Genomic DNA, 15084 nt, shown 5'->3' with positions numbered 1-15084 from the left:
AATTACCCAGATGAACGTTGATAGTGGCTTACACATGAGTATTCATGGTGAAGGGGATTTCAAGTGGTTGGATACAAAATATGAAACACATTTAGTATATAGATATACTTTTATATGTAAAACACTTTACAAGCAATAAACTACAACACAAGTATCAGAGGTAGATACTGCTATCACTACTTTCATTAAGTCAAGGATCAAAAATCAAGCACAATTTAAATAATAAAATAGTATTAGTAAAACTGTCAATAATATAAATGTTCAAACTTCTTGAAGGTTAAGCAACCCACTGCAAAGCAACAAAGGCATTTGGTTATAAATAATGATGATTTTTATAGGTAGTACATAGGCATTAACAGTGAAGAAATCATAAAGTTTAAGTACGAAAGTAGAAGAATTCAGACTTAATAGAGGAGAGTAGATATTTTCAGAAGACATATTTAAGGAATCTCTTCTAGGCTTAAAGTTGAAAGCTGAAGACCATCTAGAGCCTAATTAACAATAGTAAGAGAGCTAAGGAAAAAAAATCTATAATATCCATGTACAAAAAAATAAAGATAGTACAAGTAAGGAAAATTACAGGCCAATCTCATTTATGAATACAGATGTAAAAATCCTAAATAGAGTACCAAGCCAAATCATATATTTATCCATCATAAATAAGTACTGTAATATTTATATATGAATATGTACATATATGTATGCCTACCTATGTATGTTGGCTATAAATGTTGATATATCATGACCAAATGGGCTTTACATACAAGGACAGTTCAATGTCTGAAAATTTATTCACATATTTCACCACAACAAACAGATTAGAGAAAAACTATGTGATCTAGGATGCAGAAAAGGCCTTAATAAAACCCCTTACTTTTTCATAACAAAAATTCTTAGCAAATCAGAAAGAAAATAGAATTTCCTTAATCTGATAAAGGGTATCTATCAAAATCTATAGCAAACATCATACTTTAAAACTTATGAGGCATTCCCTTTACAGTCAGGAAAAACGTTTCCCATTTTCATTATTAAAAATTACACGGGATGTTTTACACAATGAATTTCTTAATAGGTCACCAAAAACAAGGAAAGTCTGAGAAAATATCACAGCCAAAAGGAGCCTAGGGAGACATGAAGGCTAAATGTAACACAGTGTCCTGGATGGGATACTGAAATCGAAAAAGGTATTAGGTAAAACTAAGGAAATCTGGGAAAAACTAAGAATTTTTAGTTTTATTTTTTACTGAATAAAATAAATATAATAAATAAAAATAAAATAATAAAATATTAACTTTTAGTTAATAATAACCAATATTGGTTCATTAATTATAATAAATGTACCATGCTAATGTAGGATGTTAATAACACAGGATACTAGAGGAAGGAGGTGGATAAGACATGATATGGAAACCACCTGTACAAACTGCTTATTATTTTTGTAAACTCACAACTGTGCTAGAAAATGAAGTCTGTTAATAAAAATATATGTAAAAATCTCACTTAAAAAATAAGACATAGGGATTGGAAAGAGAGAAATACTTATTCAAAGATGCAAAAACTGGGGGTGGGGGTATAGCTCAGTGGTAGAGCATGCGCGAGGTCCTGGGTTCCATCCCCCGAACCTCCGTTAAAAACAAACAAACAAACACAAAGATGTAAAAACTAAAAAACCCAATGGAATCTCTAAACTAGTAGAATTAGTAAGAGTTGGTGAATAAGATCAATACTAAAAATTGAGCAGTAAAGCACTGCCTTATAATAGCAATGACCTACTAAAAATGTAACTTTCAAATATACCATTCATTCACAATGACTAGAAATAAATCTAACAGAAGAAATAAAACCTTCATGGAGAAAATAGGCTTTCCCCCATAGCACTTCTCACCTTCTAACACTTTACTACATTTATTACGTTTTCTGCTTATTGTCTGTCTCCTCCTATTTGATCCACAAGGACGTGGATCTTTGTTTTAATTTCTGATGCATATCAAGCACCTACAACAGTGCCAAGTACACAGTACTCAATAAGTTATTTGGAGAATCAATGACTAAATGAGTATCACCAATAAACAGAGAAATGCAAATTTTAATGACAATGCCCTAAACTCATTAGACCAGCAAAAATTTTAAGTCTGATAATATCAAGTATCAGTAATGATATAAAAAAGTAGGAAAATTGGAATATAAATTGGTACCATTATTTTAGAAAGCAATTCAGCAACATCTAATAAGGCTGCATAGAGCATAGCCCATAACAAAGCAATTCTATTTCCAGGTATATACCCAGAGAATCTCTCATACACAAGCACAAAGAAACAGACTCAGGGATGTTCACTACAGCATGCATTTGTAATAGTGAAAACCTAATTTTCCATGAGTAAGAAAAGTAATAAATGGCGATACATTTCAACTCTATCAGGTGGTAGCGTGAAGCTGCTGAGTATGAGAACTGTTAAATACCATAGGATAAAGCTTCTGCATTGTGTTTTTAAAATGATTTTGCAGCAAGTATGACCAAATTTTGATAATCACTGAGTTAATAATCACTGGAGATAAGTGTACAGGTTTCCTTTTACTATTCCCTCTACTTTTATGTTTGTTTAAATTTTTTTCATGATAAAAAATTGAAAAAAGAAAGGACATAGGAGCTAACTTGAAGAAGTTCCCACTAACCAAAGATAAGACAAGCTTAGTATCAAAAAGAGTAATGACTACAATGGATTTTAACACAAATATATCAAAATCCATAAATTGAAAATGATATGCCACTAAAAAAATAAACAAAAAAACCAATGCATTGGTCCTTGATAAGTTGCTTTCACAACAGCTCACTATTTTGAAAATTTATAGAGAATTCTTTCTTGTACAGACTTTATTTCAAGTGAACCAAACAGCTAGTGAGAGAAAGTTCTATTTTATAGACAAATCATAGCTAACAAATGTTGAAGGGATGGTATAATTAAAAAATCATCATTGTGCTACCCTAATAGTGATTATTTCCTGCTTAAACTTTATAATGGATGAAATAGGCTAACACCAAGTTGAATCCAGTCTAATTTTAACATCATTAAAAGTGAAATAAGATATCATCTGCCTACCAAAAAAGAAAAAAAAGAACTTCAATCCAAATCTCAATCTAACTCTCAAAATACTAGATGTAATTTTCAGTCGAAAAAAATAAGAAGCTCACTCCCTCATCTTCCAAGATGGCCCGCACCCTATGGAGTGTGTATCTAGTTTTACTTTAACCACCTCACCCCACCCCACCATGACCACCATGCCTTATGGCCTCTCTGGCCTTCTGAGATGGCCTACATTTGATCTATGGAGTGTGCATCTCTCTGAATAAATCTACTTTTACTCAAAAAAAAAAAAAAAAAAAAGAGGGATAAAGGAATATGGTAAATAAAATCCTGAGGATATCATCAGCCAAATCCAGAATGTGCAGAATTCTACAAAACAAATGAGGGAAGAGGAAACAGTTATAGAATAAAAATAGTTTAAAAGACATAATAACAAAATATGTACAACTTGTTTAGATCCTGAATTGAACAAATCAACTGTGAAAAGACATCTTTGAGATAATAAAGGAAATCTTAACTCAGACTAGGTATTAGATGACAGTAAGAAATTATTCTTAAATGCCATATGTTAAAGACACTGGGTATTTTTTGAAGGCATTATCTGTTAAAGATGTATACTGACGTATTTATGTATTCATGGGTGAGACAAGGTGATGTCTGGCATTGGTTTTAAAATACTCCAGCAAAAAGAGGGAAGAGTAATTCTGTAGGTAATTCTATACGTTTTTCATGTTCAAAACTTTCAATAATAAAGTTTTTAAACAAAATGGCAATCACAATGAGATACCACTTCACCACCCACTGAGAGAGCTGTAATCAAAAAGACAGATAAGTGTTGGCAGTGATATGGAGAAATTGGAACCTTTACATACTTCTGGTAGGAATGGGGATGGTATAGCTACTTTGTAAAGCAATCTGGCAGTTTCTAAAATCACTAAACATACTTACCATTTTTTTCTGGCAATTTCATTCCCAGGTATATATCCAAGAGAATTGAAAATATATATCCAAACAAAAACTTGCATACGAATGTTTATAGCAGCATTATCCGTTAACAGCCAAAAAGTGGAAACAACCCAACTGTTTATCAACTGACAAATGGGTAAATAATATATGGTATAACCACACAATAGAATACTACTTGGGAATAAAAGAGAATACAGCACTGATAAATGCTACAACATACAAGAAACTCTGACTCACAGAGAAAAAAATGTGACAATGAGTGTGTATATGTCCATGAATGACTGAAAAATTGCTGAACACTGGAATTTGACACAACATTGTAAAATGATTATAAATCAGTAAAAAATGTTAAAAAAAAAAAGAAACTCTGAAAAATATGTTATGTTAAAGAAGACAGCCACAAAGGACCATATATTGTATGAATTTACAAAAATTTCTAGAAGTCAATGTGTATAGGACTGAGGAGGACGAGGGGATTAGGGTTTCTTTATGTGGTAATGAAAATGCCCTAAAATTAATTATGATGAATGTACAACTCTGAATATAGTAAAAGTCACTAAATTGTACACTTTTAATGTGTGAACTGTATGATATGTAAACTATATCTCAATAAAACTGTTCTAAAAAAAAACAGGGAGGTATAGGAAGGGATGAAGGAAATAAACTCAGTGAGCTGCATACCCAAGAACAGAAAGAGAAAGCAAAATTCTCAGAGGGAGTTGAGAGCCAAAGACCAAAAACTACCATTTTTAGAACTTGTAAAATTCTGCAAGTTTGTATAAGTTATATTTGGGGGTTTTTTTATTATTATTTTAATCCTTTCATCTGATTCTACATGAAGTAAAGCCTGTAAAATAAAAAGTACAATGCATCTCTTTACTAGGAAAACAAGGAAGATAAGAGTTTGGAAAGCTGTATATCACTACACAGTCAGGCTTTGGGAAGACAAAAACACAAAAGGTAAAATGAATGCAAGGATAGAGTGGATTGTGGCATTTATCAAGGGGAGAAGACAGACTGGAGCTTTCAACAAAGAAAAGTTGGGATGTTAGCTTGGACATGAGAAGAGTTATGCAGCTTTAATAATAGGAAGTCTACTAAGGACTCAGAAGCAGTGAGGGAAACTTCTGGAAAGAGTAGTTTGCACTTATCCCAAATTCCACTACTTCACCTTCAAGTTAACTCACTGTGGGTTTAATTGTGTCCCTTAAAAAGATACATTGAAGTGCTAATCCCCAGTACCTATGAATGTGACCTTATTTGGAAACAGGAGTTCTGCAGATGTAATTGAGTTAACCCAGACTGGTGTCCTACAAAATGAACGGAAATTTGGGCACAGACACAAAAAGAGAGGAGAACATATTGTGAGGACACACACAGAAACAGGGAGGCATGTGATAGTAGAGGCAGAGACTGAAATAATGTGTCTACAATCCAAGGAATGGCAAGGACTGCTGGGAACCACCAGAAGGTAGCAGAAAGGCATGGGACTGTTTCTCCCTCAGAGCCTCCCCAAGGAACTGATCCTGCCAACACCTGATGGCAGAATCCTAGCCACCAGAACTGTGAGAGAATAAATTTCTTTTATCGTAAGCCACCAAGTATGTGGTACTTTGTTATGGCAGCCCTAGGAAACGTATGCTCATCAAATCACTGGATTCTGGCTTCCTGTACTAACCTGCGGATATTGGTCATTCACTGCCAAATCCAATGGCTCCACTTCATTACTCATTTTCTTTGTTCTCAGAAACGTTTGACCCTATGAAGAAACTCTGCCTTAAACTTTTTTCCTTTGTTCCACAACTCTTTTTCTGGTTTTCCTTCTTTCTCTTTCTGGCAGCTCTTTCTCAGTCTTTTGTTTCTCAGGATTCTATCTTTGATGTTTCCTAAGGTTTCGTCCCTGTTCTTCAATACTCTTTCTACGTATTCTACCTGAGTGAGCTCTTCCATTCCTATGACTTCACTGGCTACCAATATGTTGATGAATCCAAACTCTATGCCTGTAGGTCCTCACCCCATCCAATCCTGAGCTTCAGATTCTCTCATAAACTTGGTTACCAGGCATTTCTGCCGAAGTATCCCCTGGCACTCCAAATTCTACCTTATAAATCAGACCAATTTTCTAATAGCCCAACTTGTTGAAAAGTAAAAAACTTATCTTTTCCCTCCACCACCACTACCAAAAAAATTCCCTATTCCTTAAGGTCCAGACTGAGTTGACCGTTCTCTTTTGTGCACCAGACTTATCTCTGGAGTTAAGTCAGGACAGCAGGACCAAGCAATGTAATAGTCTAAACACTCCTAATAAGAGCACACAAATAAGAATATATACCCAAAAATCTGGAGACAAGCAGAAAAAAAGCCTTCTGCTCATCTGTGTAACAAGAGGACAGAGCTCCTAGTATAAGCTCCCTCCCTAACAGTTGAGAGCCAGACTAGTGCTAATTCAGCCACCTCTGGGGGACAATGGGAAGAAAGAGAAAAGCGGATAGATCCTTCAAATAATAGGCAATCCTCTAGCTGCTTTTTTCCTTTAATGCAGTTTGAAGCCTTTCATTCTTCAATATGCTCCTGGTTCACTCCCTTGACAAACTATAAAGTGTCCCATAAAGAGACTTTCCCCATCTTTTTGTATCGTAAAAAAACAGTTCCTACCTCATTGTCAGCTCCCAAGGCATTGATTTGCTCCAATTTATAGGTCCAATATCTGGCTTCCTCCTCTGGGATATCTACCACAAAAAAGAAGAAACCACATTATCAGATTAATAATTTAATCATGGGCTGATAACACTTTATTCAATCAAATGATCAAAGTTAGAAGGGTGGTGGCAATGGGCTGACTTTTCCAGTGGCTTGGTTCTTGCCATGAACATTATCTTGAATCTTTACAAAAACCACAATAATACACTATTATTCCCATTGGATCAGAAGACTGAATATTGTTAAGATGTCAATACTATCCAAAGTCATCTACAGATTCAGTGCAGTAGCTTTTAAAATTCCAGTGATGTTGGGGGAAGGGTATAGCTCAAGTGGTAGACTGCATGCTCAGCGTGCACAGAGTCCTGGGTTCAATCCTCAGTACAGCCTCTAAAAGTAAATAAATAAATAAACCTAGTGATCTCCCCCCAAAAAACAAAACCAAAATAAACAACAAAAAACAACAACAAATTCCAATGATGTTTTTGCAAAAATGGAAAACCCCAACCTAAACTTCATATGCAATCTTATATGGATCCAAAGAGCAAAAACAATCTTGAAAAGGAAGAATATAGTTAGAGGACTCATGCTTCCTTATTTCAAAACCTATTATAAAGCTACAGTAATCAAACCTGTATTGTACTGACATAAAGACAGACATGTAGACCAATGAAACAGAATAGAGGGCCCAGAAATAAACCCTCACATATAGAATCAAATTATTTTTTTCAAGGATATTAAGAACATTCAATAAGGAAGACAGCTTTTTCAAAAACGATGCTGGGAAAACTGGATATCCACAAGCAAAAACTGAAAGTGGACCTTTATCTAACACCATATAGAAAAATTAACTCAAAAATGGATCAAAACATAAATGTTTAAGACCAAAACTAGAAAACAGGAAAAAAACACAGGGCCAAAATTGTGTAACACTGGATTTAGCAATGATTTCTTACTTAGATAGGACATCAAAGGCACAGGCAACAACAAAAAAGACAAATTAGACTTCCTTAAAATTTTAAAAATTTCTTCATCAAAAGGCATTATCAACAAAACAAAAAAGTAACCCACAGAATGGGAGAAAATATTTGCAAATAATAGATCTGATAAGGAATTAATTCTGAGAATATATAGAAAATTCCTAAAACTCAACAACAAAAACCCAATCCAAAAATGGGCAATGGACTTGACAGACATTTCTCCAAAAATGATAACAAATGGCCAATAAGCACATAAACAGATGTTCAACATCACTAATCATTAGGGAAATACAAGTCAAAACTACAATAAGAAATCACTTCACATCCATTAGGATAGCTGATGTCAGAAAAAAAAAAGAAAAAAAAACACGTTAGCGAGGATATGGAGAAATTGGAACCCTTGTACAGTATTGGTGGGAGTGTAAAATAGTACAGCCACTATGATGAACAGTATGGCAATTCTTCAAAAAATTAAAAACAGAATTACCATATGATCCAGCAATTCCACTTCTGGGTATATACCCAAAAGAACTGAAAGCAGAATCTCAAAGAAATATTTACCAAAAAGAGAGAGAAAGATTTGCATACTCATGTTCATAACAGCATTACCCACAATAGCTGAAATGTAAAAGCAATTCAAGCATCCATTAATAATGAATGTATAGGCAAAATGTGGTATATACATACAAGGGAATATTATTCAGTCTTAAAAAGGAAGGAAATTCTGACATATCCTACACATGGATGAACCTTGAGGACATTATGCTAAGTAAAATAAGCCAGTCACAAAAAGACAAATACTGTATGATTCTACTCATATGAGGTACTTAGAGTAGTCAAAATCAGACATAGAAAATAGGAAGGTGGCTGCCAGGGGCTAGGGGGAGACGGAATGGGGAGTTATTGTCTAATGGGTATAGTGTTTCAGTTTTGTTTACAAGATGAAAAGAGTTATGGATATGAATAGTGGTGATGGTTGCACAACACTATACATGTATTCATACAACTGAACTGTACACTTAAAATGGTTAGGACACTTAATTTCATGTTATATGTATTTTATCACAATAAAAAAGTAGAGGAAAAAAATAATGGTATACATAGCCTCATTTCTGTATATTTAAGATAGACTATAACAACTTCCCCAAAAAATAAAACATGTTTTAAAAACATCAAATATATCCATATATCCAGCACAACAGAGAAACACTGAGACAAAATACGGATCAGATCAACTTTGGGGATATTTAAACAGACACAACTTATAATAGTAGTCCACATGTAAGGAATCAAAGACAGCCCTTTCTCCTTTGTCCCTCCTGTCCAAAACTTCACCTCCTTCCCCTTAAACCACTCCTCAGAAATCGGTGGCAATAGTTCAGTCTCATAATAAAACGTTCAAGTAATTTACTAATTTGTATAGCACTTCCTCATCCATTAAATGGTGCACTCTGCACTTGTTAAAAAGAAGTGAGAAAGGAGGAAGAGCTGCTGTTCTGCAGGTCTATGTGTTCTGATGTAGAATAATTCACCAAGAGTCACTGTTAAGTGGAAAACAGCAAGGGACAACACATATGTTAGAATATGCTTCTATTTGTATTTTACAGTGGGTAGGGGGTTTATATATATGCTTACAGATTCAGAGACTGACTCTGGAAAGATAACACAAGAAAGTATTAATTGTGGTAGCCTATAAGGAGGATAACTGATTTGTGAGGAGACATAATTTTCACTGGATAACTTTTTAAACCATTGTGCATGTATTACCACCTCATCCCTCAATATAGAGCTACAAGGATGTTTATCGCAGTACTGTTTATAATAGTACGAATTTTTGAACAAACAAAATATCTAACAAGAGGAATGGGTAAACATACTATAGTTTCAATTAAAAGCCCAGGCCCTGGAGCCAAATCATGCAAGTTTCAATGGCTTTACCATTTACTAGTTAAATGACCTTGTGTAAAAGAAATACTCTGTGCCTCCATTTCCTCATCTCTAAAAATGGAAGTAATAGTTGAGTCTACCTCAAAGGATTGAAGTGAGGATTAAATAAGATAACATATGTAAATGTTCAGTGACACACCCACTGCCACATTATAATTGGCTAACAAATGTTTTTATTATTATTGTGCATTCATACAACAAAATAAAATCAACCACTGTAAATATTCAAAATTTATATAGCATTTATATTATGACTGAGTAATTAGTAAATAAAGCAGGTTAAAATGTAATATATACAGTACTATTTTATAGGAAAAACTATGTATGTGTATTAAAAAACTTAAAGAAATATCAGTGTGTAAAAAATATCTCTAGTTGACAAGACTGTAAGTAATCTTTATGTCCTTTTGCACATCTGTATTTTCTGAACTTACAACATAATTTTTAAAATTAAAAGTTACTATTTTTAAAAGATGGTATAAAATTTAATAGAGTATTTCACAGTTTCTGAATTATTCAAAGGAAAATTCCTTTCCCAAAACAGGACATGCTGCAAGCTAAAAGTCTTCCTTTAGAAGGACCCTTTAAGTTTTTTAAAACTATATCCCAAACACGGTTATCATAGAGACAAAAGCTTATTAGCATAGTCACATTAACTTGCAAAGACACGTATCTGAGATTCTGTCTTAACGTTTATTAAAAAAAAAAAAGGTTATTAGGCATCTATTATGTGCCAAGCAAACACTAGAGATACCAAAATAACCTACACAAGTGCCCTCACGAAACTTAAAATCTGGACAGAAATGTATACTTCTCCCTATAACACAGTATAGGTGATGCAGTTTTGAAAAAGAGGAATGTTTGTTTAACATACAATCAGGGATGGACTGATGGACTTCTGGCATGACAGTGTGAGGAGCTCCACAGATTTATTTCCTAGAGAAATTGTATATACTAAACAAAAAATACCATTTAAGATCTCTGGAAATGGTCCTAAAGGCACACAGCAAATGAAGAAACATATTCAAGAAAATAAAATTTAAGAACTGCCAATTTCTATTGTATTTGAACCAAGATCCACTCCCACCACCATCCCTAATTCAACAAGACAGAAACTCCATCCCAGACTAATACAGCTAAGAGCAAAGCACTAAGAATAATACAAGCAACTAAGCCATAAACAAGAACGTCAATTGCTTTTCTTTTCACCTGCAACTTGGCCTACAGACACACAAGAAAGTTTTCCTTTCTATTTTTCTGAAGTAGTAATTGTTCTAAGGTTAGTTATTTCTGAGCTTATTGGAAAAATCTTGCCATTTTTGCTTAAGCAACATAAGATACAAAAAATAAATCGGTTGAAATCATAAAATAGCAGCAATAACAACAGTACATGTTAGTATCAGTAATGTAAACAGTCAAAATTAAAACTGAATAAAGTTTAAGTAACTAAAACAAGATACCATTTAAACAAACTAGACAGAAAACAATTAAAAATTGGGAAATTACCAAACGTTGGCAAAAATGTGCAGAAAAGACACCTGAGACATAGCCAGTAGGAATATAAACTGGGACAACATTTTTTTTTAAACAAGCAACTTGGCAGTACTATGAAAGGTAAAAATGCACATACTTTTTGACCTATTCGTTAAATTCTACTTTAAGGAATTTATCCTAGACTTATACAAAGCTGTTCATTACAGCAGTATATCAAAATAACTGCAAACAACCTACATGTCAATCAATAAAGGATTGCTTAGATAATTTATGATATAAAGCAGCTGTTGAGATCAGCAAGATAGATCTTAAAGAATACTATGAAATTATGTCCAAGATAATATGCTTTGGTTTATACAAAACTATATATCACCATATATACAGTACATAGAGTATGACCCAAATTTTGTCGAAATAAATTTCTCAAAAAGAAATGTCTTGTGCCCAAACCAAGACACAAGAAAGTTAACAGTGATTTATTTACTTGAAATGTAAATGAACAAAGTAGGAAGAGAAACCATCCACATTTCCATACTATATGAATTTTTACAGTTAGCATATTTTTTGTAATTTTTTAAAAATTACTTTTTAAATTACTATTCTATTTATTAGTACCATTTCAATGTTTCAGTTGACAAATCTTAAGATATACATTCACTTTAAGACAGTAAATGTTAAAATATCAAAAGAACAAATCATGGATATTCTCTAACAAGCAGGTATTTCATAAGTCATTATAATAGTAATAAGAAAAAATGAAAAGAATGCTTTTAGTGTGGATTCTTTAATGAGCACCATTCTAGAGTCTACTGTGCACCATTCCTGAGCTGGGTGTTACAGGGAATAGAGTAGAAGACAGAATGCCCCAAAAGGAGGTGCTAGACAGAAGAGTAGTAAGACAACTGGCAAACAATTTCACACAGTATGGTAAAAAGTATTAAAAGGTTTTTAAAATCTAATCAGACTTACCAAAAGGCAACTCAAATCTTGTATCAAGCAAAATTTTATGGGGAGTTGGGTTTTTAGTTCCACAGATCTCATCATCTTTCATTAATGTCTCTGCCTCCAACGTGGACCATTCCCCAGGCCCTTCCTAGAAAACAGAGATCCAAGATGAAACTTTACTCTCTCATGACTCCCCTCTTGGTTAAGAGCCAGGTGTTTTTCTCTGAATTTCCTTGCTCCTTAGAGAGCTCCTGAGGGCCACTCACATTTCCTAAGTAGGCAAACACACGACTGTCACCACCTTCCTCTGCTGTATGTGGCTTCTGTTCTCCTCCTTTGGTGAACAGCAGTTTCACTGTGCTTAGTTCTCTGCCAGTCCACTAAGGACAGAACTTCCAGAGCACCAAACTCAAAAACAAAGCATCTCCATGGATCAGTATTTAATTGTACAATTCTTAATGACTGTGTCACTGTGACACAGTCGCTACTGCTAATCACTAAAGAGCTACTAACATTACTAGTTAAGTTGACCTGACCTGGGGCCACAATGAAAATATTCTAAGTGTGTTTCATGGGAAATGATGCTGAGTTATGTTCTAATCTGATAAAGTGGAATGGAAATACAGTCTTGAAAACAGTGTATTGAAACAGTGTGAGTAACAATTGCCAAGCCTGTAGTTCCTTACACTCTGTTAGGGTTACATATGGAAGAAGGAAGACCGAAACCAGTTTCCTGGGGATAGGTGATTCAAGAAAACAAAACAGAGAAGAGAACACAGCCAGCCAGCTGAGGAAGTTTAATTAATGGAATTCCTCTCAGAGCAGTGTCTTAGAGGGGAATGCAGAAGCCACAGGTATCCTAGATCCATCTCTCTGTCCCTCTGTCTCTCTCACACACACACTGACTGACCTCATCCGACTGCCGAATTGTCTTCAGTGCAATCCACACAGTCCCCACCATGGTGTCCCAGATCAGTCCTTTGTTCCATACCTCCACACTCAGACCCAGGTCCAGGCGACTAATCTCACTAAAGGAAAAAAGAAAGCCCTTTAAAGAAAACCAGGTAATATGAAAGAAACAGTTATATCTCCTGTTTTGCTAAACTTATTTAAGGTCCTCACCAGGATCCTGTCATCAGGAAAAACCAAAATGTCCCAGATGCTGCAACCACTCTTTAGGTTCCCAGAAGCCTATGTAAGGTGCCCACAGAAAAATGCCTGTCAGTCTGTCCCCTCTCCTTTGGCGCTACAATCATGGTTAGACTAATACACAAGAGGAATGAGGCCAAGCAATGAGGGTATTATTGCCAGGAGTGCCTGCCTGTAATCTCCTCCCTTAAGCAACAGTTTTATATGCTTTATTGTTAATGCTAACACTGCTCCCAACATATACCTATGGATTGTATACAAGAAACTTTCAGGAAAAGGCAAGGCTTCTTTGTAAGATATATGAAAGAATCCAAGCAGAAATAAAAGGGCCCCTGAGAACATCTAAGTTTGATGGGAACATTTGGTCAGAGGTAGTTGAGGGACACTAGAGTATGCTAGTTCACACCACTCAGCCTCTGGAGAACCCATTAGTCATTATCAGTTAAAGCAGGCACTGTCACTTATAAACAAAATGATCACAGGATAATGATAAACACAATGACTTTCCTGTAATAACTAGGAAAAAATTATTTGAACAGAAATTATTTCAGAAAGAGCCAGTGACCACTAAGCAACAGCAGAGTGTTATGTGGTAGACTACCAGCTTGGAAGGGCTAACTCAAACATAACTACAATCTTAAGGTAGAATAAATAAACACTTAATGCTAAAAACATTCTCCAGAAAGCGCTTATGGAAACACAAGGTTAACTGAGGAGAAATGCAAGAAAGAGGAGAAAAGGTCAATTCCTTTTTGGAATTGCAGAAAGGTAGTCTCAGGAAAACAACAGCTATTCGTCACAGTAGAAGTTTTAAGTCTGTGCTTTAGAGAAAGCTCAGCTTCCCTGTTGTACTACTAAGATACACATTCTCAGATTCACAAGTTTGAGATGTGGTATTACAGCATCAGAATTCATATCAAGTGTGTTGAACATAAGTGAAGCAAAGAAAATTTGCCCCTTTTATGTAAATAGAATAGAGAACTACTGAGTTCATTTGTTCTTCTAATTATTGCTCCCTGAGCATGTACAACAAATACGGCTTGGTGCTCTGGGGAAGACACACAATATAGGACCCAGTTTCTATCTCTAAAAACTTCTAAGCTATCTGGAGAGCTGTTCAAAGACACATGGTAGGTGACTAAACCCAGCCACTATGTTAGGGTGTTCACAGTGGGGAAACAAAGCCTTTGCCATAGTTTCATTCAGCCTAATCAACTGATTAGCTTTGGAAAATACTTACAACAATTTCAAATCTTTTGAATCTAGAAAATAAAGATTACTTGGGAATACATACGTAATATTCCCAAAGCAAGTTCTAAATAGCATCTCTAGCCAATAGCTAAAACAAACAGCCAGAGGTCTTTACAGCCTGACTTGGACAAATAAAGCAAATTTGTTTTTCAAGAAACTCAGGGGAGTAAGGCCCAAACAATGAGGACTTCTTCCATAAGAAGCCTCTTGTCTACATTTGCTCAGATGGCACAACTAGGGGAGGTATCAGAGTTCTGTTTATGCCTCATCCCCAGAGCTCTGCAGAAGTTTCTTTTCTCTATCAATTAACTCAATCAACAGTGTATGTGCATACATGTATACAAGATTCTGCACTAGGCAAAGTCACAATAAGTGAAGGTGCCCTCCTTGCCCTTATGAGATGAACAATCTAGTCCTAGAAATAAGACACAGAAATATTAAAGTTCAATGAGAAATACCAAAGTGAACATTAGATACTATCACATAATACATCAAGGAGAAAAAAAAAGTAGAAAAGGGTACAAGTGACCAGTAACGGAGCTGCCAGAGATATAAGGATAGGGTGGGAG

The 15084-nt window shown here is 34.8% G+C and overlaps 1 protein-coding gene across 7 annotated transcripts in view; it reads right to left on the bottom strand.

Annotated features, from left to right (window-relative positions):
- LOC102504108 (protein unc-13 homolog B) overlaps nt 1-15084 on the bottom strand; it is a 167050-nt gene that overhangs the window by 129273 nt on the left and 22693 nt on the right. For all 7 annotated transcript variants that reach the window (XM_014561924.2, XM_014561932.2, XM_032477923.1 and 4 more), the window contains exons 4-6: nt 13026-13143; nt 12140-12263; nt 6705-6778 (exon numbers count right to left, since the gene is read on the bottom strand). In XM_014561924.2, the coding sequence (XP_014417410.1) occupies nt 6705-6778; nt 12140-12263; nt 13026-13143 (316 nt within the window). The remainder of the gene's footprint in view (nt 1-6704; nt 6779-12139; nt 12264-13025; nt 13144-15084) is intronic.

This window comes from Camelus ferus, chromosome 4 (assembly GCF_009834535.1).
Source record: "Camelus ferus isolate YT-003-E chromosome 4, BCGSAC_Cfer_1.0, whole genome shotgun sequence".
Taxonomy (NCBI): domain Eukaryota; kingdom Metazoa; phylum Chordata; class Mammalia; order Artiodactyla; family Camelidae; genus Camelus; species Camelus ferus.
The sequence above is the reverse complement of the archived record's forward strand: the minus strand, read 5'-3'. Positions and strand labels throughout refer to the sequence as shown.